The sequence below is a fragment of the Rhinatrema bivittatum genome, chromosome 5 (genome assembly GCF_901001135.1).
Source record: "Rhinatrema bivittatum chromosome 5, aRhiBiv1.1, whole genome shotgun sequence".
NCBI classification, from domain to species: domain Eukaryota; kingdom Metazoa; phylum Chordata; class Amphibia; order Gymnophiona; family Rhinatrematidae; genus Rhinatrema; species Rhinatrema bivittatum.
Window position 1 is genome coordinate 166,415,322 of NC_042619.1, and position 25,731 is coordinate 166,441,052.

The following is a 25,731-nucleotide window of genomic DNA, read 5'->3' on the forward strand; positions in this document are numbered from 1 at the left end:
CATGTATAAAATTAGCATATATGCATGTAAGTAGATTGCACTCACGCACATGCTATTTTCTAAACATAAAAAGTACGTGTTTTTCAGTCTTCCATGCATATTTACATGTGCAAAAAAGGGAGTCTAGGAGTGTTCCTGGACAGGGCGAAGAGGTTCACATGCAAATTGCTATTTTATAAGAAACACATACACTTACATTTGGCAACATATTTGCATAATTTTACACTTGCTAATTATCTTCCACAAATGACATCACACTCGTCTATTGACTACTATTGGCTGTCTGGGAGGTCTGAGTGAATTGGGGGGAATTCAGAGTGAAAAACCTGGAGGGTGGGAGGTCTGGGTGACCTATTAGTTGGGTGGGTGGTCTGGGTGACCTGGTGGAGGCTTTGGCAAATTGATTTCAATCGCACACACATGTTTTAAAATATATGGCCTTCTGTGTGTAAAACAGAATTTTATGTAGCAAGTCACAATTTTTTTGCATGTAAATTATACATGTCTGTATTTCAATGTAAAATATATGTGCCTGTATTTTAAAAATAGGCAGATATTTGCACATAATGTAATATATGCTGATATGTTAGGGTACACATGCATATTTTATAATCTGTATGTACCTGATATGTGCAAGGTTATAAAATCCTGTAGTAGACTTCCACGTGGCCATATATGCATGTATAAGGGTCCACAAGGAGTTGTTTGAAAGTTACTGTCCCTCTGTCAAACTTGGGGCTCCTGCAAGCATTCTGTTCAGAACTCTAGACAGGGCTTTGTTCCAGTATGGGCTTTAACATAAATACATATATGTTTTGGCTTATACTTTACAGGATTTAAAAGAAGGCACACAGATCCTTTCCTTTAAGAGAACAAACAGGGGTTTCAGGTTCAATTGCAGCACTCACAATCCAGTCACACATGAATTTCAGTACTTCATCTTTATAGGTACAAATACATTTAGTTCCTGAGTGGTCGGTATTCAAAAACACACGCGGGCATCCATGTACATGTGGTTCCCTCTACATTCCAAATAAACTACTCTTGATAAAGTCTCCAATGACTTCTTTGTGGCCAAGGACCTCTACTTGATCTTATTTCTCCTTGACCTATTGCTGCTTTTGACACCATTGTTCACCTTCTATTCTTTGATACTCTGTACTTCATTGCAGTTTGAACTGTGCTCTATCCTGGTTTTCTTCTTAATTCTCCAATCATACTTTTACTATGTTCTCTGATGGTTCTTCCTCTGCTGCTATTCTGCTATTGGTCAGTGTGCCTCAAGTCTCTGTCCTGGGCCCTCTTCTCTTTTCTCGCAGCACTATTTCCCTTGCTGAACTGATCTTTTCCCATGGTTTTCCATACCACTTTTGTGCTATTGACTCCCAGATCTATTACTCTACACCAGAAATTTCACCAAGAATTCTGTCCCAAATCCCAGACTACTTGTCTGAAATCACTGCCTTGTTGTGTTGCTGCCACCTTAAACTTAACATGGCAAAGACAGAATTTCTTGTCTTTCCTTCATAACCCACTCCCTTTCTTTCTTCTTTTTCTTTTTCTCATCCTTCTGGTTCCCTTGGCTCATAATCTTGGGGATCATCTTTGATGCCTCTCTTTCCTTTTCTATACAAATTCAAAACACTGCTAAAGCATGTCATTTCTTCCTCTTTAATATTGCAAAAATCTGCCTCTTCCCTTCTGAGCATGCTACCAAAATGCTCATTCACTTTCTTATTTGACTACTACTGCTCAGTCTTTGTGGGCTTCCCATAGAACCACTTTTTCCACTGCAGTCTATTCAAAATTAGACTGCATGACTCATATCTCTTCAACAACACTATGACCATGTAACTACCTCTTTGCAATTGCTAGATTGGCTCCCTGTACACTTCTGTATACAGTTTCAGGTATCTCTTCCTTTCCTAAAATGCATTACTTTGCAGCTCCTCATTAACTATCTCCCCTTCTCTCTCCCTTCCTTGTGAGCTCATTTCATCAGGCAGGTTGTTATAATGGTGGGCCAATCATGGGGTCATTCAGCAATCAACCTCACTCACTCTGGGGCTCTCCCTTGTCATTATGGCAGGATACTACCATGGACACAACCCCTACCTGTAGCTGACTCCTGCTGATGAGGCCACAGTCTACCTTAGGTACACACACAACATCTTCTGATAAATGCCCCACAGTGGGAACCTGGCCGCAATGCCTCTGACCGTGCTATTTAAACCTTCCCATGCTACTCAGCTGAGGCCTCAGCAATAGTTCTCTCCATGCCTTGCTGCCTACAGTGCATGTTTCCAGTCCTACCTGCCTTGTTCCTGTCCTGCCTGCCTTGTTGCAGTCCTGCTGCTTGCCTTGACTTTGCTCCTGCCCTGCTCCATGCCTTGTCTCTCCCTGACCTCTCCTGATCCAGTTCTTTGCCTTCCTTTCTCTCTCTGTCTGCCTCTTGGATCTTGACCACTGCCTGGATATCGACATGCCTGCTCTCTTCTTGCCCTAACCATTACCTGGATTCTACCTGACCTGACCACTGCCTGGATACTGATCTTGCCTGATCTCTACCTGCCCTGACTACTGCCTGGATAATGATGTGCCTGCTCTCCGCCAACCTGGTTACTGATACTGCCTGACCATGCTCTACGGGTCAGGTTGAGCCTCAGAATCTAAGGGCTCAACCTGTAGGGAAAGAGGCTGGTACAGGTGAAGCCTAGTCCTTTCCCCTGTGTGAGCTTGTCTTCCTGCTGTAGGTGGGGGCCTAGCTGGTTTGCCAGCTGGGCAGTACCAATATCGCCACAGCCCAAATAACTCAAACACTGTGACAGTTGTTCTTATCTGTGCCCTTTTCCTCCATCTTCTTACTCCATGCTTTCCACCTTGCTGCACTATATGGATGAAATAATCTTCCTGATTCAGTGTGTCATTCTTTGTCTTTGACCATATTCAAGTCCAGTCAAAAATGTGTCTTTCTGAGATTGCTTTTAAATACTAAACACTTTTCTACAATAAAGACTCTTGCTTATCATGTGTTTGTCTTGACTAGATTGTAAGGCTCATGAATCAGAGACTCTCTTATATGTATCTGTGTAGCTCTGTGTATGTCTACTAGAGCTTTAAAAATGATAAGTAGTAGTAATAGTAGTTCCAGGTTGAAGACTTTATTGGTCTCCTGTGAATTCTCACACCTTACCCCTCTAGCCTTAAAATTACCAGGAATGGCTTACTGGAGTCCTAGCACCTCCTTGGTAGCACTAAGAACCTATCCAATCCTATCCCTGAGAACCACAGGGATAAGATTGCAGATCTAGGTTTCAGTAAGCCCTTCTGATTCACTCAGTTTTAGTCAATCAAAACCACTTAGTGGCTCATAGTCAAACTTCCAACCTCTTGTTGCACTAGTCCACTGGTTCAAGGCCAACTAGAGCTTTTTATTTTTTTTTTACTTTTACATGTACCAACTGTAAAAGGATGCTCATTGAATTATTTGCTCAAACTGATGTTTTTTTCAGGTATAGGTTTTGCACAGAATGTTACTCAAAAGGTTGTAAACCTCAATATCTTTAATACCAATTGCTTTATAAAAATGCTATTTTTATACCATTTGTCTTCCAATAGCAGAAGCATATATATGTGTACTGAGTACAAAGAAATGTCATTTCTTACAGTGAATTTGGGATTTCATTGAAAAATGCTACATAGTAACTAATGTTAAAAAAGGTAGTATGCAAATCAAATTATTCTGTTGACTAGATGTTTTTCTCACTTGTAATATTATAAAAATGATATGTGTTTAAGTATTCTGTTGGGACATCGTATTGATTCATAATTGTTGATTATTATGCTTTTCTTCTCCATTCTTTTCTTGGTTTTTGATATAGGAACGTGTTCCTGACAGTCCTTCTCCTGCTCCCTCCCTTGAGGAGAGTCGAAGACCTGGCAGTCATCCTTCATCTCATCGAAGCAGCAGTGTGTCCAGCTCGCCAGCACGGACTGAGAGCTCTTCAGACAGAATCCGTAGGTCATATACTGTAATTTGTTGCTTGGTCATATTAAAGTTTATTGGCGCATCAAGTTTTTTTTCTTTTAATCAAAACATTTTTATGCCAAATAAATTCCAGATGCATCATGTTCTAGAGTTCAGTAGTTGCAGTCTTTCAAAGTTGTTTGCTTTTTTCATATGCAGTGTGTTAGGTATGCTGCCACATTAAAAAGTTATGCTCTGTCTATGAAAATATAAGGTATAAAAACTTTACAACCAGTAACCTGGGCAGACGCTACATATCTCAGCGAGGCAGCATGGGCAAAAATATACATACACAAGAAGGCACCAGACACTGATATCAAATGGAATACAGTATGGGTGCAGCTTTTTAAATCTTATACAAGCCTAACAAATTACCTAAGCTAGGAACCTCAGCCCTCCTAAATTACATAATCATATATCTACTATACTCATTTTGCCCCACTTTGGGGTGGGGTAGATGGGATTGGGAGGGGGAGGAGGAGGGGAAGGAATCTTTCTGCACTCATCAGGGAATCACTGCCAGAGAAGTAGACTGTCTCAAGCAAGCAAGATCCTGGTCCTTCCGGGAGCCAATATTGACCTGGCATTACCAGGCAGTCCACCCTCCGAGCCTTGCCACAACCTTGGCGAGGTCTATTGGTCTGCCATCATATCAGGGCAGCCTGGGCACCCTGTGAAGTCTTAAGGCAGGTATCTATGCCCACAAGCTCAAGTACTCCTACCATGGGACCGAAGCAGCCTACAATGGGCTTGGCCACGGGTGCCCCCCCCCCAAACCTGTAAACTGCAGCTATTACACACCTGTTTACACACTTGTTATATGGCCCTATTTAAGGTATTCAGGAACAGGTTCTGCCCCATATCAGAAAGGTGTACCCAGTCCGAATGAAATAGCTCCATACAATCAGATATCCATTCATGTTTCACATACAGTCCACCATGGCAGAGGGTGAAATTGTACACCTGCTTGCTAACCTTTGATGCCCACCACTCCCAGAGATGAAAGCAGTGCAGCTGTTGATGAGAGATGGTCTTTGACCACAGGATACTGGTAACGACATCAATGATGTGACGAGTGTGATGTCATTCCATCAGCTGCCAGCCTGGATTATTGCTAGGGTGATTGTCCTCAAGGTGAATGACTAAAATCTCAGGGTGTGCTGACCCAGCATTCAATGCAGAAGATGAATGCGTTGGGACCAGCACATTCCTCTTGTGCCTCACCATCACACCCACATGTTCTTTGCTACTAGGCCTAAGTGAGAACACAGTCTGCCAATTCTCATCTGTTCTTCAGTCCAAAAGACAAATGGGTGGTCCAAACTCCTCATTGTTGCTGGCCTTGATCTATAAGAGAAGGAAAAAACAATCATGAATGTGGAATTTGCTCCAGACAATCTTTCATCTGTCTGACATAGAACAGGTAGACTACAAAGTACCAGCTTCTGATGTGCTGTAATTTGAACCCCTCATCAATTCATAAACTAAGACACATTTAGCGGACTGGTGATTGATTATCTGATTCACTGCCAGATTGCCACATCAGAATATCACCTTTTTATTGGCCAAGCTGTTGCCCCATATGTCAAATGTTACCGCAATTGGAAATAGTTCCAAAAATGTGATACTTTGGATGATCCCAGATATAACCCGTCCTCTAGTCAGGTTACAGCACAACAAGAGCCTTGGCAGAAAAGCCCAAATTTCAAACCCACATATGTAGTGAAGTTCTACATCTGTGCTGTACACTGGTGGACAGAGTCATACTACTAACCTATTGTATTCAACCAAGAAGGTTTTTCACATTGCCAGGTCCTCTCACAATGGGTTTGACACTCTGATTCAGTACTATTGCAAGAATAAGCCTGTGTAGGAATGTTCACAACATAGGGATCACTGCAAATGAATATTATCCCATATGCTTGAGTGATATCTTATGGGCATGATGTGTCGGCTGAGCTAATGCAGAAAGCTTAGCCAGTTTATCCCAGGGGATCCTAGATACCATATGCATGGAATCCAGTTTGACACCAAGGAACATTATCATTCTGTTTGGTCCTTCCAATTTGTCAGCTAACAGAGGCATGTCAAAATAATGTGCCAGAAGCTGGAAATCATGGAAGAGCTCCTGGAAGGCTAGGGAGCCATCTGGACCAACAAGTGAGAAGTCACCCAGGTAATGGATCACTTTCAAAATGTCCATGCACTGTACCTGCTGCCAGTTCAGAAAAGTGCTAAACATATAAAAACATGCACATGAGATGGAACAACCCATCATTCTGCACTTATCAAAGTAATTTATGCTCTCAAACCAGGAGTGTAAAGCTGTAAAAATGAATGCAAAGTTGTTGGAATGCTGACGCTATATCTGCCTTGGCCATCGATGTGCATGTGCAACAGTACCTAAATATGTCCACCACACTGTCAAAGGAGATATACTGGACAGGATATGTCTCTAGGGGTTGTATACTTACACCCTGATGAGCATAAAACATGGTATATTAAACTGTACTTACCTGGCTCTTTTTTTTGGACCACAATCACAGGGGACACAATTTTCAGAGAGAAAGGCATGTGTCACATACCCCAATTCCAGCTCAGTGGACAGACTATCCCAGATGACCTTAGCAAAGCATACAGTTGAACACGCAGTCATAACCAGGACTGATGGTAATGATCCTATGTCTGGTATCCTAAAGCCATCTCTGAAACCTTCCAGCTGTGTAATTGCTGCCTTTTTGTTAGGATATGATGCAAGGCTACATTCCATCTCGCTCCAGAGATGAGGCTTGAGAGTTCAAGCAAATGTAAATCTGTCAATTACTGTTCCCACCAGCTCCCATTTTGGGGCACTTGATGGCTGGGCGGTTGGTTGAACAAATGGTACATATGTGTTTTTAATTGCATTCATGGGATAAGCAACCATTTTTGTTGAAGCACCACCATGCCTCTGATGAGGCAGAGCCCACTCTTCTTTGGTTCACAGTGCTGGCATTACTCCAAAGACGCAGCTGTCATTTGTGACTCAGTGGGCTTACTATCCTGTGAGTGATCCAAAGCTCCACATCATGCTACTTCCAAGACATGCCTGGAATATTGGTCATCTGTTCCCTAAACCACTCATCATAGTTGAGCCGTGTGAATCCCTTATATGTTATATGTTTCCCTTCAATAATACCCCAAAAATATCAAGTGGAAAGATGCTTTGAAGAATCTGCCCTGCCTAGGATGGATACCAGACTTGAAAACGACCTTACTCCTGAATTAATATTATGAGGCACTCTCTTACTGCCACTATAGGGATCATGATATTTGTTGTCCTCTTTTTAACCCCTCCAGCAAGCTGAAAATTGACATGTATTGCCAGTGCCTAATACAACATCTAAGAGATCTGGGAACCATTTGCCACAGCTTACTTGAATTGTTCTGGATGGGTAAGCCTACCCTTGCTGGGAAAGGGTTCTCCAAGGTCCCTGCCATCCAGGATCTTCTTGATCTAGTGAATCCAGAGTATCTACTACATATGCACTTTTACTTGGTTCCTTGCATCTCCTTCTGACTTCTGCTGGCAAACTTGTGTTTGACTCACCGTCTGTCTCAGTGCTTGATTGTTGAGCCACTATGCAACCCATTTGTCTGGTTAGTTCCATTGCTGGATGTGCTATTAAGAATATAAGAAAATGCCATATTGGGTCAGACCAAAGGTCCATCAAGACCAGCATCCTGTTTCCAACAGTGGTCAATCCAGGCAACGAGAACCTGGCAAGTACCCAAACACTAAGTAGATCCCATGTTACTGATGCCAGTAACAGCGATGGCTATTCTCTATGAAAACTTGATTAATAATAGTTAATGGACTTCTCCTCCATGAATTTACCAAATCTTTTTTAAACTCAGTTACACTAACTGCATTAACCACATCCTCTGGCAACAAATTCCAGAGCTTAATTGTGCGTTGAGTGAAAAAGAATTTTCTCCGATTTGTTTTATTTTTTTAATTTTTTTAATTTACACTTTATTGAATTTTTAATTTTCATGACATATCATGCCAAAGAACAATACAGATATCCATTTTCAAATACATTAAAGAAAAACACATATAGAGATAACTAGAAAATTCTTTCATATTATAGATCTCTAGTGAGATATCGCTAACACGAAATACTGTACTAAATTTTTCCTTCCATTTATAGATATCCTGGTACCAAGAAATTAGCGGAAACCAAGATTTTTTAGATGGGCATTATTTAGGTAAATTCTTTAAGGGAACAGGATCTATGGGTATCCCAAACTTAACTTTATGCGACAACACTATTAACCATCATTTTTCCCAATTAATATCTTGGCCTCTAAGAACACTTTAAGATCTGATGGTTCAAAATAGGTGTATTTCACATTATTCAGTTTTAACATACATTTGCTTGGATAGCGAACAATCATTTGAGCACCTATTTGTTCAGCAAGCTGTCTTAAATTCAAGAATTATTTTCTTCTTTGTTGTCTCAATTTGGCTATATCTGGGAATATCCATATTTGTTGATTATAATATTTTCAGTTCAGTTTCTCAAAAACAACTTGAGAATCATATCCCTATCTGTAGGGAATATGAATTTGACCAGAACTGTTCCACATTTTTCAATCATATCATCACCTGATGTCTCAAGCAGTTCTGTCACGTTCAAAGGAGGTAGTTGTTTTTCATTCACTCTTCCATGTGATACATAATAAATTTTAGCCAGAGGTAGAATAGCTTCTAATGGTATTTTTAATATCTCATACATATATTGTTTAAATTGGTTTTGTATCAATATACATCTGATTTGGGGAGAATTTATAATTCTCAAGTTCAAGTACCTCATCTCATTTTCCAATCTTTCCATCTTCTTGATCTGAACCATTTCCCCTTGTATTAACCCTCCTTGTACTTTCTAGATCTGTGTTACTTTCTGTTCTACTTCCTCTATTTTTATTTTTTGTTCTTGAGTCTGTTGTTCCGATTTTACTACTCGGTTATTCACATCTGTTATCACATTAGTTTGTATGGATATTGATTTCTCCAAGGTCATGATGGCAGTCCATACACTGTCCAAAGTTATTACCAACAGCTTTTCCAATTTTTTCCCAGGGATATTGATGGCTATTTCTAAACCTCCACTGTCCAACACATCTCTGTGTGCATTGGAGGTCCCTCCCTCTTCCCTTATCGTGGACCCTGCTCCTTGGTCTCCTCAAGGGACCTCTCCCCCAACTTTCACAGAAGTCAAGGAAACAAGTTCACTTACTTCATTTGTTATTTCTCCAAGAAGAGTTCTTTTCTCATGGTTCTCCACAAAGGGGGTGAGGGTGTTGTCGGCACTCCCGGGCTAAGTGAGATGAAGCAGATGACATCGCATTTGGCTCTGTAGCAGCTTTCACAGCGCTTCCTTCCATGGGATCTTTTTCGGGACCCAGGTTGAAAAAACTCTCAATTTTCATCTGGGAAGGGTTTACTGGGAAGGATGTGGCAGGTATCTCCCTCAGTTTGCCCTTTCTTTTAGTATGTGGCATAATTACTTACACCACACAGATAAGAAGTAACTTTTCAAATATCAAAAAGACTATTCAACAATCCTTCCTATAATTACAATTTCTTGGTTTCCCCTATGGAGGCTTCAAGAGAAAGAGTAAGTAATTAAATTTATAACTTACGATAGGTGGAGGAGTATTTAGGTGCTCTTTAAGTCCCAATAATTTTAAACAAAGCCGCGCGCCCCTTTGGCGATGTGCCAGTGGCAGCTGCGCGCCGCGGGTGGGCCGGTTTTGAAGACCCCTTACCGGATCCTCCCCGATGACGTCAGGATCCAGAAGTGCCGCTGTATCACTGTCGGGGCCGGGTATCGCTCCTCACCCCCGGAAATGGCCACAACACACGACAGGTAAACTTGCAATCCTTTCTCCTCCACCTCAAAGGTATCACTGCGGGAGGGCCAGTTTTGAAGGCCCCTCCCCAGTGACGTCAGGATCCGGAAGTGCCGCTGTAGCTCCCATCATTGCCGGGTATTGTTCCTCACCCCAGGAAATGGCCACAACACATTACAGGTAAACTTGCAATCCTTTCTCCTCCATCTCTCTCCGATTAGTTTTAAATGTGCTACTTAATAACTTCATGGAGTGTCCCCTAGTCCTTGTATTTTCCAAAAGAGTAAATAACCAATTCACATTTACCCGTTCTAGACCTCTCATGATTTTAAAGGCCTTTATCATATCCCCTCTCAGCCGTCTCTTCTCCAAGCTGAACAGCCCTAACCTCTTTCCTCATAGGGGAGCTGTTCCATCCTTTTTATCATTTTGGTCGCCCTTCTCTGTACCTTCTCCATCGCAACTATATCTTTTTTGGGATGCGGCAACCAGAATTGTGCACAGAACTCAAGATGCGGTTTCACATGGAGCGATACAGAGGCATTATGAAATTTTCCATTTTATTCACCATTTCCTTCCTAATAATTCCTAACATTCTGTTTGCTTTTTTGACTGCTGAAACACACTGTGCCGATGATTTGAATGTATTATCCACTATGATGCCTAGATATTTTTCCTGGGTGGTAGCTCCTAATATGGAACCTACCATCATGTAACTACAGCATTGATTATTTTTCCCTGTATGCATCACCTTGCACTTGTCCACATTAAATTTCATCTACCATTTGGATGCCAAATCTTCCAGTCTTACAAGGTCTTCCTGCAATTTATCACAATCCACTTGTGATTTAGCTACTCTGAATAATTTTGTATCATCTACAAATTTAGCTCATTCGTCATATTCCTTTCCAGATCATTTATACATATATTTAAAAGCACCGGTCCAAATACATATCTCTGTGGTACTCCACTGTTTACCCTTTTCCACTAAGAAAATTGACCATTTAATCCTACTCTCTGTTTCCTGTCTTTCAACCATTTTGTAATCCACGAAAGGATACCACCTCCTAGGCCATGACTTTTTAGTTTCCTTAGAAGCCTCTCTTGAGGGACTTGTCAAATGCCTTCCTAAAATCCAAATATACTACATCTACTGGCTCATCTTTATCCACATGTTTATTAACCCCTTCAAAAAAATGAAGCAGATTTGTGAGGCAAGACTTGGCTTGGGTAAATTCATGTCTGGAGTTTGAGTTGTTGGTCTGGATGGAAGCCCATATAGTAATCTCTCTTGTGCATGCACTGTCAGAGTTCTGGGCAGTTCCTGACCTTGTCTTCCTGTGCATGATTGCATCTACTGCTCTGACCTTGGTTGATGTTCCTCCAGCCAGTGATTTTGTCTCTGTATTCCCCATCACTCTGAAAGTTGGGTGCCTCCAAAAAGCTGTCCTTGAGTGACTAGATTTTGAGGAGCCATAAGACTTACTAGTAATAAAGATTGTGGCCCCCTTCAAAGGCCTAGGGTGGGCCAGATAGACAGCTGAATTCATAGGGCCGAGGGGGGTGTCGGGACAGTGTAGGACGGCTCATTGGGATGTTTGAAACCCGGGGCCATCCCGAGGGGTGGAGGCAGCCACCCAGGGAGATATCTGGCTGGCGTGCCCTGCCTCCGTCCTGCTTCCCGCTCTGCTGCCTTTGCTGTGGGTCTGCCGTGAGGTCCATGAGTTCCTTCCTACGTTTTTAGGTCCTTACTTAGAACTGGTAGCTCCCTTGGGTTAGTGGGTGGAGAATTAGCAGGGCTTGTGTCTAAATAGGCTCTTTCCCTGGGCTGCGGAAGGGTCATTTCATGTCTCTTGAGCTCAGCCATACTATGCAGTCGCAAATCAAAAATTCCAATTCACCACTCGGTCCCATGAGGGGATCCAGAGAGCGTAGTCATGCGCAGGGAGGGATCGCTGGGTGTACTGCCAGTCAGGAAGCCCTGGGGGGGGGGGGGGAGGGGTGACCCAGGGTCAGGAGGTCACAAGACATCTCGGGGAAGAGCCATACAAAAGTCTCATCTACCTACTGGGGACCCTCCATCCCACTCTAGCGAACCAATGAATGGCAGCGCAGTGAGGGGGATGGGCCGGGGCAACCTAGGGATAGTTTCCCTGCTGGAGATGTTGCATCTGTCAGTCCTCCCCATTGGCTCTCCAGCAGTGGGATGGGGAACTCATGAGGTACAAGCAGCCAACCATCCAGGTAGTTTCACCCCCCCCCCCCCCCCCCCCCCGGGATCAGCATGGTTTACAGCTGGGGGAGTCCAGCCATACAACTTCCCTGTCTTCCCATACAGTATGTCCACGTGACAGCCCATGTGACAGCCCCATGTGCCAGGCTGGAGGGATGTGGAAGAGTACCTCTGTTCTGGCCCATGTGGCTATACTCAGGACTTCCAAGTTTTTATCAGGGGGCCCAATCACAGTGGCAACCGGGGACACCCCCTGGCACTGGTCAATGGGCTTCCAGGTATTCTTCATGCCCGCAGTCCCAGAGCACCAGCTTACCTGCACTGCAGGTGCACACAGCGATGGTTCCCTCTCTCCCTGCTCCTGCCTGTGCTTCAGTCAAGAGTGCTGGTGCTTCGGATTCCCTGGATCTCCGGAATGCCACAAATACAAATTCGGATCAGGCCCCCGGCATACAATCAGCGGCTTGGTGTCTGCTGAAGGTGAGTCCAATGGGGTCACTTCGGCGCTTGGGGCTGGGAGACCGCTGATCAACTGACAGTGGCAGAAGGGATAGCCCAACCTTCAGCTAAGAGCAATAAGGCCAGAAGTTGACATAAGAGGAAAAGTAGGAGGCACTCCTGCTGTTCCGACTCCTTGGGCAGCAGGAGCTCCTCATCAATATCCTCCTCTAGTTCCCATGGCTCGCTGGTGTTAGAGGATCGCAGAACACCATCGCTGCCAGTGCGGGTTTACCTGCTCTGAACATGATGAAGCAGCTGTGGCAGGGTTGTTAGTTTGTGCATATATTTAGCCTAATGGAAGGGTGCAGACAGATGGAAGGGTTGAGCATGGTGCACAGGCAGCACGAAGCCCCAATGGGTGCCAAGTGGGTCTCGAGGAAAATTAACAACTGGGTGCAGTCCTTTGCACATTTGGCATCGATAGTTGGCCAAGCTGACCCCTGTCAGTACTTGGCAATTTGGTCCTACTTTGACACTTGTCAGTACCCACTCCACCTACGAGGGATTTGCCTGGTCAAACTGTGACAAGCGGTTCAGAGAAAGGATGGCGAACATCCCATCCATGTCCTGGGGCATGCATGATGTTGATTTGTGGCTGACCCATATGAAGGCATGGAGCTCGGAGGCTCAAGCAAACAGCTCTTCCTTCATTCTCGGGAGGCTCCCAAGGTCAGGGACGGGCAGTTAACCCAATGGCTAAGGCCTGTTGGTGATATAACAAAGGGGGTTGGATGACACAGGAGTGCAAGTACAAGCTCATTTGCTCTTCCTGTGCCACCAGTCACCCCACTACAAAAAAAGCTCCCAGAGGTAAGGGTAAGTAGCCCTAACACAAAAGCCCTGATGCCAGTCAGGTGGAAACAGCTGGCATTGGGTCTTAGCCTTTATCCCAATAGGTGTGCAGCAGTCACTCTGTACAAGGGTTTTAAGAATGTCTTCAGAATCCCTTACGAGGATCCTCTGAACCCATCCAGCCACATGAAAGCATCCTCTGCAACCAGGTTTGCCAATGTAGTCAGAGAGAAGCTGTTGGTGGAGATTAGTCTTGGCAGGGTAGTGGCCCTTTCCCCCTTCCTCCTTTCAACAGGATTGTCTTATCTCCTTTAGCGGTGTTGCCCAAGAAAGAGCAGAGTAAATTCAGGTTAATACACAATCTTTCCTACCCGGCTGGTCGGGCAGTGAATAATTTCATCAAGCAGGAAGCCTGTATGGTCCAATATGCTTCCTTCGACAGTGCACTCAACCTCCTCAGGGACTGTGGGTAGAGGGGGCTCTCATGACTAAGGTTGACATAGAGTCCGCTTTCTGACTCTTGCCTGTGCATCCGGATGACTTCCCTTTGCTAGGGTTCTACTTTGAAGAAGTCCATTACTTTGATAGCTGCATGCCCATGGGGTGCTCGGTTTCGTGTGTGCATTTTGAGACTTTCAGCACCTTCCTACATTGGGAGTTTTCTCAACGCACTGGTTTTGCAGGAATCATTCACTACTTGGACAATTTTCTGTTCATCAGCCCTTGTGGTTCAGATGAGTGCTGCAATCAATTCAACGGCTTTCAAAGCATGGCCAGAGATTTTGGCATTCCGCTAGCAGCAGACAAGTTAGAGTCACCATCTGAGGTGCTTACATTCCTCGGCATCAAGTTTAACACCAATCAAATGATGTCTAGGCTCCCAGCCATTAAAATACAAAAGCTGTTCGAGCTGATCTGGGGCGCATGCCTGGCCTGCATGGTGACCCAGGCTAGTGTGCAGTCCCTAATCAGGAGCCTGGCATTTGCTTATCGGGTCACCCATTGGGGCGGGCATTTCTATGCTGATTGATTAATGCTTCCATGACAGTAACATTGAAGTATCACTGCTTGAGAGTTATTCTTGCTATGCATGAGGATCTCATGGTATGGGAGAAATTCCTGGCTGAGTTCAATAGCTCAATGGTATGGTTACCTTAACTATTATCCAGCTTTGACCTGCAGCTGTTCTCTGACACCATGGGGAACATTGGCTTTGACTTTTATTTTCAAGATAGCTGGTGCCTAAGATATGGCCAATCAATTGGGTAGATTCAGTGATCATGTCTAATATCACTTTCCTGGAGCTTTTCCTGATAGCGATAGCAGTCCACATTTGGCATGAGCATCTGGAAAACAGAAAGATGATATTCTGGTCTGACAACCAAGCGGTCGTACACATAATCAATTGGCAGTCTGCGAGATGCACCCCTGTTTCAGAACTTCTTAGGCTTATGGTTTTGAGGTGTTTGTAGATGAATGTGTTGGCGCGGGCGAGGCACATCCCGGTCTCAACAACGAGATTGTTGATTGTCTTTGTCGTTCTAAGTGGGAAGACTTCCGGAGATTTGCTCCAGATGCCGAGGAGCAGGCGGCGCCAGTTCTGGTACACTTCTGGAGCATTGGAGCCAAGACGCACTCGACCTGCTGCATCAGTCGATTGCACTATCTACCTGGTGAGCATTCCTGAGGGGATACAATGATGTGGAATTCCTAGAAGCCTCCACCCGGCCTGAGAACCTGAGTCTTTCGCACAAGATGGTGGAATACATCATGCAGGCCATGCAGTGTGGTGCATCTCGAGGCACAGTCCAAACCAATTTGGTGGGTTTTGCCTTTTTCGTGAAGGCCCAAGGTTTGCTCAACCCAGTAAGGGACTTTGACATTAGGCTTGTTCTTGCGGGTTGTACCAAACACAATTTGCGAGTCCTGGACGTGCACCATCCTATCTTTCACAATCATCTGCTTGCTTAATGGTGCTGTTTATCTTCGGTTGTTATGGCCATGTCGAGCTGATATTGTTTCGAGCCACATTTTGCATTGCATTCTTGCCACATGTTTTGTGAGCAAACTAGTTGCCACAGCCAGTGTCTTCAAGCCTGAGACATTTCCATTGCAGATAGTAAACTGACTCTCCAGATTCAGAGTTCAAAGACTGATTAGTTTGGCTGGGGGCAATCAGTCAAACTCGCTCAAGTACTGGGCTTGCTTCCATGTCCTGCTGCCAACACAGTGTGCTACAGGGCCCTCAGGCCCTCCAGGGGGACATAATTTCTATTGCATGCCATTTCACTCCCACTGAGCAAGTACCAGTTTAACGCCATCCTCAAGCGCACCCTGGACGTAGCCGATCTGAATTCAAAACATTCAGGACTCTCTCTTTCCTAATCGGGGCAGCCTCCAGTGCAGCTGCTTCTTGTTTGCTGGGTACCGCCATGCAGTGTATTGGCAGATGGCGCTCCCCAGCATACTTATCCAATATTAGACAGGTGAATGGATTCATGAGTCTCAGTGCTTGTAAGTCATTAGCTTAATGGATCTCATGAACAGTATTCCACTCTTTTGCCCCTTCGACAATACTGTTAATACCTATCTTTCAGGCCCCCGCTGGTGACATTCGGCGATATGGATCACAGGACACTCTTGTGTTTTGGGTGGAGCAGCGTAAAAGGAGAAATACCATCGGCTGGCAGCTGGGCGTTAATGCCAATGGACAGCATGGTGCAATGGCTGGGTTGGACGAGCATGCGTTAGGGCCAGCTTGTACCCCTCATAAAGCAATAATTGACAAGATTTGCTCTTCCGGAGGTATTAATTATATATCTTGGAGGCAATGATATGGAACCACAGTATGAGAAATGATATGATGATCATTTGGTCTTTAATGACCTGCACCACACTCATCTGGTCAGAGATCATTCCCTCACCACCAGTTCATCAACTTGCCACTTTGGGTGCAATGGATGAAGAAATTAAACAAGCAGATTGGCACTTTCATTGAATGCCAGGTGGTGTACATGGGAGGATTTACAAGTGGTTGTTCGTGGATTGCATAGAGTTGTTCCATAAAGACTGGGTGCATCTTTCAGATATGGAGCAGGACCTGTTCTTGAACATGTTGAAACAGACCATCTGCAGAGTCCTGTCAGGTTACTAGTCATTGGCCGCAGCTGGGTTGGGGGAAGGGTCCTGGATAAGCCATCTTTCTATCCGGGCCCTATGGCATGGGTACCCTAGTCGGGAGGAGGGCCACCTGCCTGTTTACTGCTACCGGTTGGAAGCAGTGAACAGCACTTGGTGTAACCTAATTTGATGCGATGGGGGGGGCTGACTGTCGCCAGGGCCCACTGACCCTGGTGTGGTGGCAGACCTGATGCACCCCATCCTTTGATGGGGACAGTCACCTTGCTTGGATGCGGCGGGTGACCAGATCGCCCTGTGATTACCTCCTGAAAGGCAGGACCTTGCTTGGCTGCGGCAGGCCCCGAGCCGGAGGTGTCATGCTGCTTGCACCAAAAGGGGATGCTCTTTTAGCTTACCTATGTTATGGCTCGGATACACAATTGTGTTGTAAAGTGTCATTGTTGTAATAAAGCTGCAGCCAGTTTACTCCACATATGGTCTCTATGGTATTCTGTATACAAGGGAGTATACTGCTATCTCCTCCCCCTCCCCTTATTCCTAGTGACAGACTGTCACGGCTGCCCGGGTTAAAAAATTGGTGCAAAGCTTGTGCTTAAAACGTATACATAGGCTTTGCAACAATGCAGTTTGATTATTGCCTACAATGCTGGAATCTGTCCTGAAACCATGTATGCTCCCTATATGCAAGGATATAAAAAAGAAAATTACCATCAGTGCCTGGAAAACAGCCAGACTTATTCCTGAAATGAGGTCAAGCATGATTTAGGAGAGAGAATCAAAACAGGCAAAATAAGCAGCAGAGAAAAAAGATGTTAAAAACAGAGAGCCATTTTAGAAACTGGATAGAGTGAAATACAAATGCACAATCTTCGAGCAAGATATGATTTAGGATTTGTGCTGCTGATCTCATTGGCATCACAATCTGGGATTGAGAGTTCGAAATTTATTTTTAGAAAGATACAAAAAAAAAAAAGTTGTTTTGTGCTGTGTTAGGACACAAAATAGATTTTGAAATCTGACCATTTCTTCTCTAAAAACTATCCAAGGTTTGCAAAAAAAAGAAAAATACTTTCATACCTCTGACTTAAAATAACTATATTTACTGTTATTTTTATTTGAAAATGTATTAATATGGAGATATTGATGGTAAGAGACTATTAAACCCTCATGTTTACATGGAAAATGATGCTTTGAAAATCTATAGTGATACATTTAAGTGTTACGTCACAATATTCCTAATGGTACCGTAATATGTTGAAGTAGGAGATCTTTATCTTATCTTTTTCCCAAATAGCAAAAAAAAGTAATTTGATGAAAGCACTCATATAACTTTTATCAGTGTTCATATTTTTGTACCCAGCAGCTGTTCATCAGAATGGGCTGTCTATGAATCAAATGTTGATGGGTTTATCACCAAATATCCTGCCTGGACCTAAAGAAGGAGATCTAGCCAGCCATGATCTTGGGCATGAATCGAAAAGAATACACATTGAAAAAGGTAATCATAACTTGTATGCAATTGTTTATTGATTAGAATAGCAAAATAATCAGATTTCAGTTTATGCATGACGATAACAAATTGGCAGTGTAATTAAATATTAGAAAAAACTGTTTTGAGATCTAATTAAAAAACTGGAAAACAGACAAGAACTATTGATGTGTGAAACAGATTCAAACTTGGATCAAATACATTTCTGTTGAGTTTGATAAGATCCATGTGTTTTTCTGAGATTTTCAGATTTAATACCACAAATCTCATTGATTGCATTTTTGCATCAATTGCTCATTTCCTTAAGAAATGCACTGTACAAACCAATTCATTGATCCCATGGATTTTCCACGGATTTGAGGAATCAGTTTGTGAACACCTTTTAGAGAAGTTCCCGCGTTCCAATTAAGAAACGTTGCCTAGAAAGAAACTTGGAAGAATGGTTATTATCCACCTTCCTACTTAAAACTGTAGTTCTTATTTTCACATGAGATTTGAATTGTATTCAATTTGATTTCATGCACTTTTACTGAAATTTGAAACTGGAAAGGATTGTGTTATGAAAATTTCAATAAACTTAAATAAGGCTCTATTATACATAATAATTAATTGATACTTCTTTTTCTATGAGATAATTCCCGTGCCATAATAAAAGGATTATTCTTTTTAAAAGTCAGCAAGACAAATGCTCATTTGTTCAAGCTGAGCACATAGCTTGGTAATTTAGCAACCAGTTTTTAGTATGTGCGGTTTCTAAATTCAAACATAAACATTTTTGGAAGATAAGGAACACTTATTCCATCCTGGCTGCCCATTTGTGACTGCTCACTGCTATCATGGGTCTTATTCAAAGTCTGGTCTTCTTCCATTTTCCTGCCAAGATCCCTTTGTGTCTGTCCCTTGGATGTTTGATTTCTGCAGCTGTTTTATTGTCTTCTATCTCTTTTTAAAGTATTTTCCAGATACCTCTCAACCTTTCAATGAGAGAGATTTTTCTTGAATGGCTTTTGAGCCTCTCTCTCTCTCTCTTCCGTTTGATGTGATATCCCCTTGTCCTTGGGCTTTTCATTCTATGGAAAATGCTACCTTTTGATACCTGCTGTACATCAGAATGTTTGCATCATATCTCCTCCTTCTCTCCTTTCTTTTAGAAAGTACATTTTTAAATTATTAATTCTCTCTATGGCTGGCATACTGCGCAGAGCATGTACCATTTTCGTGGCCCTCCTTTCAACGCTTCTGTCTTATCAATATTTTCCAAAATTGCACACAGTACTACATGTGGGGGTCTTAGCAGAAACCTGTTCAGAAGTAATATTATTTTCCTCTTTTTATTAATATATCTCTTTATGCACCTTATTTATTTATTTTATTTATTACTATTTCTATGCCGCCTAATACCAATGTCCCAATGTGGCAAAAAAAACCCAATGCATAACCTTTTAAAAGAAACAGATAATCACAGTAAAATATATAACTAATGTTATATCCCTACCCAAAGGGAAAGGACCTGATGGAATAAATAGGTTTTAATAGCCCTTTGAACTTATACTATTCACTTTCTCAGTTGCTTTCTCTCACTGACTGGCTACCTTGTACTTTTCAGAAATTATGACTTCCCCCATGTCTTTTTCTTGTTTGGTGATGGCTAGTTCTTCTCCTCAAACCACAAGCAAACCGAGCTATGGCTAGCATTCAAACCAGTTATGTAGAAATCCAACACGAATGCTGGTATTAAGTAATACAGTCCCAATACTTCATTCAGGTATATAAATGTAAAGTCTCATTTATTCGAAAATTGGCAACTCCATTGTTATAAAGCGCAATCTTTCATGCACACGGGGTCCCCCGACACGGTCCCGTGTTTCGCCAGCGGCTGCGTCGGGAGGGATGCCCACAAACTCAAACAGGAAAATCTAAAATTTAAATTACAAAGGACTGTATAAGAAATGGCAATGGTACAGAATCAATACAAGTTAGTGCACGCATACATTTTACCTTAGACGGATTTCTTAAGTTCCAGGCATGGAGTGCGTTCAAACAGGGTTCAGAGTCAACTTAAAAGCTGTCAAAACTCGCGCCAACCAGATTTCAAAGACCAATCAGAGAAGAGAAAGAGCCGACCAATCGCAGATGGAGTTGTGTCAGCTGCAGCCTATCAAAATCATGTAAAATGAAACCATTCGATTTCTTTGTTAAGGCCCTTCGGAGTCACACAATCTAACCGGTGTATCCACCTTTGTTCACATCGTGTCAGTGAAATGTCAAAATCACCACCACGCAATGAGGGTGTCACAGTTTCTAAAACAAAAAAGAATAAATCAGAAATTGTGTGAGAGTGTGATAACCAATGATCAACTAGAGGGGCCAAGGTACGGGAATGTTTAATATTTGATCTATGTTCGATCATTCGAGTACGTATCTGTCTTGTGGTTTTACCCACGTATAGCATGTCACAAGGACAGCGAATGATATATACTACGCCTGCAGAGGCACAGTCCGAGTCTTGACGTAGGGTATAACACCTTGTAGTGAGAGGTGCAGTAAAGTCAGAAAGAGTGGTCGTGTGTTTACATACCGAACAATTTCCACAAGGTCTGTGAGTGCCCATCTGTATGCCACTAGAGCGTGTTGATAGAAAATCTGAGTTAGTCAGGATATCTCGAAAGTTTTTCCCTCTACGGTACGTAAAGGGAAAAACTTTCGAGATATCCTGACTAACTCAGATTTTCTATCAACACGCTCTAGTGGCATACAAATGGGCACTCACAGACCTTGTGGAAATTGTTCGGTATGTAAACACACGACCACTCTTTCTGACTTTACTGCACCTCTCACTACAAGGTGTTATACCCTACGTCAAGACTCGGACTGTGCCTCTGCAGGCGTAGTATATATCATTCGCTGTCCTTGTGACATGCTATACGTGGGTAAAACCACAAGACAGATACGTACTCGAATGATCGAACATAGATCAAATATTAAACATTCCCGTACCTTGGCCCCTCTAGTTGATCATTGGGGCCAAGGTACGGGAATGTTTAATATTTGATCTATGTTCGATCATTCGAGTACGTATCTGTCTTGTGGTTTTACCCACGTATAGCATGTCACAAGGACAGCGAATGATATATACTACGCCTGCAGAGGCACAGTCCGAGTCTTGACGTAGGGTATAACACCTTGTAGTGAGAGGTGCAGTAAAGTCAGAAAGAGTGGTCGTGTGTTTACATACCGAACAATTTCCACAAGGTCTGTGAGTGCCCATCTGTATGCCACTAGAGCGTGTTGATAGAAAATCTGAGTTAGTCAGGATATCTCGAAAGTTTTTCCCTCTACCGTAGAGGGAAAAACTTTCGAGATATCCTGACTAACTCAGATTTTCTATCAACACGCTCTAGTGGCATACAGATGGGCACTCACAGACCTTGTGGAAATTGTTCGGTATGTAAACATACGACCACTCTTTCTGACTTTACTGCACCTCTCACTACAAGGTGTTATACCCTACGTCAAGACTCGGACTGTGCCTCTGCAGGCGTAGTATATATCATTCGCTGTCCTTGTGACATGCTATACGTGGGTAAAACCACAAGACAGATACGTACTCGAATGATCGAACATAGATCAAATATTAAACATTCCCGTACCTTGGCCCCTCTAGTTGATCATTGGTTATCACACTCTCACAGAATTTCTGATTTATTCTTTTTTGTTTTAGAAACTGTGACACCCTCATTGCGTGGTGGTGATTTTGACATTTCACTGACACGATGAGAACAAAGGTGGATACACCGGTTAGATTGTGTGACTCCGAAGGGCCTTAACAAAGAAATCGAATGGTTTCATTTTACATGATTTTGATAGGCTGCAGCTGACACAACTCCATCTGCGATTGGTCGGCTCTTTCTCTTCTCTGATTGGTCTTTGAAATCTGGTTGGCGCGAGTTTTGACAGCTTTTCAGTTGACTCTGAACCCTGTTTGAACGCACTCCATGCCTGGAACTTAAGAAATCCGTCTAAGGTAAAATGTATGCGTGCACTAACTTGTATTGATTCTGTACCATTGCCATTTCTTATACAGTCCTTTGTAATTTAAATTTTAGATTTTCCTGTTTGAGTTTGTGGGCATCCCTCCCAACGCAGCCGCTGGCGAAACACGGGACCGTGTCGGGGGACCCCGTGTGCATGAAAGATTGCGCTTTATAACAATGGAGTTGCCAATTTTCGAATAAATGAGACTTTACATTTATATACCTGAATGAAGTATTGGGACTGTATTACTTAATACCAGCATTCGTTCTAGTTCTTCTCCTCCACATGTTACTTGGTCCCTAGATTTTTGCATGTCAAATTCATGATATTGTATTTTTTGGATAGAAATATAGTTGCCTAATCCTTAATATTCTTTCTTTAAAGGCCTCTTATCTATTCCCCCTAATATTTCCACTGAGGTTACGATTTTAATACCATCTGTAAACAAAGACTCTTTCCCTTCTAACTCTTCCTCAGTGTTACTCATAAAAGCATTGAAGAAGGTTTAGTACCATCCCTATGGCATGTATATTTTTACCAGTGTGGACTCCATTGACCACCACTCTAAAACACCTCTCCAATTTATATTTTTCTTCCAGCTCTCCCACTGGCTAGCTTTCTCACCAGTATTCCATGTGGAACAGTGTCAAAGGTTTCACTGAAATCTAGATAAGCCACATTACAGCAGTGCCCTTATTCTACTACTCTAGTAATCTTATCAAAGAAATCAGTTGAGTTTGTTTGGTAAGATCTCCCATTTGTGAAGCATATTATCTTAAGGTCTTCCCTTTGTTAAGCCATATTGTCTAGGATTCTGTAACCCACTAACTTTTAGGTATTTGCTATTCTATCCTTCAGCAGTGTTTACATTATTTTGGCCACAATTGATGTCAAACAAATCAATAATTGTCTGTTTCTTTTCTATCACTCTTGTGAAAGAGTACTATATCTGCAAGGGAATCAGTTGGGCTCCTAGATAACCAAAGAGAAAAAGAAGCAATGAGGTAGGATGAGACCATAACAGAAAAACTACATGAATCACACTAGAATCAGTCTTTTTAGGTGATGATTTATAGAAACTGAAACAAATCAATGTGAATCTTGAAGTGTGCTGGAGCAAATTGACAAATAATAACAAATCACTGGGACCTGATGGTTTTAAGGCCATGGTTCTAAAGAAACTCAAATATGTAATTCAGACCTGTTATTGATAATTTGTAATGTATCATTCCAATCTACCTCTGTACCTGAGGACTGGAAGGGTAGATAATATAACATCAATTTGTCAAAAAAAGGCTCCAGGGATGACCCAAGTAATTTCAGGCTGGTGGATCTGACATTGAAGTCAGGTAAAATGGTGGAAGCTATTGCTAAGAACAAAATTATTAAACATATGATTAAACATGGTTTAATTCTGAGGAGCCAGCATGGATTTAATAAAGGAAGCTCATGCCTTATTAATGTATTAGAATTTTTTGAAAATGTGAATAAGCATTTGGACAAAAGTGAGCCAGTTGATATAGGGGTACATTTTTAAAGACCCACATGGGCATCCGTGTGCATGCAGTTCCCAGCACACGCACATGGATGTGCCAATTTTATAAAATGCGTACATCACCAAACACGTTATAAAATCTGATACCCATGCACACATGTATTTGCGGGTGCCCACTCGAGCGCGTGGGGGGTTGGAATTTTTTAACTCATGTGCGGCGACGCGATTGGGCCTTTGCCCAGTTCCCCCCCAGTCTGATCCAATTAAGAAGCGGACTGGGAGGGAACTTCCCTATTCCCCTAACTCACCTTCCTCTCTTTTCCCCTCTTCACCTGGACCTCTATACCCACCCTACCTACCCTATTTTTTTTGTTTCAAAACTTACCTGCTCCTCTGAGCAGAAAGAAGTTGCTTGCGCTGGTCAGCTACCAGCGTGCACTTCACTGGGATAGCGCGCCGACCAGACTCCCCCAGCATCACTCGACCACCCTCCCGAATCAGAGGCCTACCTTTCGTGACACTTGTTCTGGCCCTGACCAGGTCCCGAATCTACTCCACACCGGACCCTCCGCAGGGAGCACCCCCCCACCGGAAGCGACGGCGAGAGAAAGAGAGGCCGGGACTGAAAAAAAAAAAGAAGAAAATAAGAGAGAGAGACGCCAAGAGAACGCGAGGGGAGGGAAGTCCTCCTACAAAAAGTAAGAAACCTAATCCAAAAACCAATAGAAACAAGCAGGACCACCCACAAATCCTCCCTGAGCTCCCCAGCCTCCAATCAAGGGGCAGGAGCTGTGTCCACTCGGACGCCTGGGAGGCTGGCTCATTCAGCCCTTTAAATTCGGGCTCCCTTCAGCGGCGCCGCGAGCCCGAAGGAGCACGACCTAAGGGGCCTGCCCCTTAGTGCGCTCCTTTGTGGGCCCCAGGACTCACGATAGAGTCCCTACTTTCTGCTTTCGACCTCTCTCTAACATTGTTATTCCCGATCTACACAGACACCCGGCTCGCATCCTCTCTCACAGTCACCCACAGCCAACTCCAGTATTCATCCAGACACTCCAGCAGTCATCCAGTTGCTCCAACACTCATCCAGACTCTCCAGCATTCATCCAGTCACTCCAGCAGTCATCCAGATGCTCCAGCACTCATCTAGACTCTCCAGCACTCATCCAGTCACTCCAGCAGTCATCCAGTCACTCCAGCAGTCATCCAGACACTCCAGCATTCATCTAGTCGCTCCAGCATTCATCCATTCAGCCGTTCTTACAAGCACTTTACTACCCATACAGGAGAGCCTTCACTTCCCCTGCAACTCTCATCTCCACTATTTAAAACTAATCACACCATGAAAAAAACTTACCCCATCCCTATCATCACTCACCACTACCTTAACAGAGGTAAACTACCTACTCCCACTTACCAGCGTCCAAAGAGATCTCTAATCCCTATCATGACTTCTCTAACTCAGTTCCTTGGTCTCTCCCTAATCACTCTATCGCTTCTCAACGCACAATCCCTCAGCAAAAAGACCCACATTTTCAACGATTACCTGATGGATTCCCAACCCAATATCTGTGCCATCACCGAAACCTGGTTGCAAAATACAGATATTGCTCTAACAAACCAACTGCCGCTACAACTTTACGATATTTTCTCATTACCCAGACTTAAAAAAAGAGGGGGCAGATTATTGTTAGCAGCAAAAAAAGAACTAAGATTATCTCCCCAAACCTTGAAATCAGCTTCAAAATTAGAAATTGGCCTCTTTAAATCGAACCAACTACAAATTTGCTTAATCTATGCCCCCCAGGGCTTCTAGAATCTGACCCTTCCCCTCTCATTGAAATAATAGCCAAATACATTAACACGGACTACCCCGCTATCATATTAGGAGATTTCAACATCCATGTTGACTCCCCCACACCAACACCGAACTGCGAAGCCCTCCTAACCTCCTTCAAGGCCATGGGTTTTAAGCAAATTATAAATAAACCCACACACAAAGCTGGTCACACTTTGGACCTCATTTTCATAAATGATTCCATCTCTCCCACCGCACCACCCTCTTGTACACCCATCCCCTGGTCAGATCATTCGATGCTCTCCACGAAACTGTCTATAAG

At 43.2% G+C, this 25,731-nt stretch overlaps 1 protein-coding gene across 7 annotated transcripts in view; it reads left to right on the forward strand.

The window, feature by feature from the left end:
- Nucleotides 1–25,731, forward strand: part of DACH1 (dachshund family transcription factor 1) — a 1,193,143-nt gene that overhangs the window by 770,666 nt on the left and 396,746 nt on the right. For 4 of the 7 annotated variants that reach the window (XM_029603015.1, XM_029603009.1, XM_029603016.1 and 1 more), the window contains 2 exons: nucleotides 3,882–4,017; nucleotides 17,956–18,090. In XM_029603015.1, coding sequence (XP_029458875.1) covers nucleotides 3,882–4,017; nucleotides 17,956–18,090 — 271 coding nt within the window. Of the gene's footprint in view, nucleotides 1–3,881; nucleotides 4,018–17,952; nucleotides 18,091–25,731 lie in introns of all 7 variants that reach the window. The other 3 variants (XM_029603010.1, XM_029603012.1, XM_029603011.1) reach the window with 1 other exon arrangement.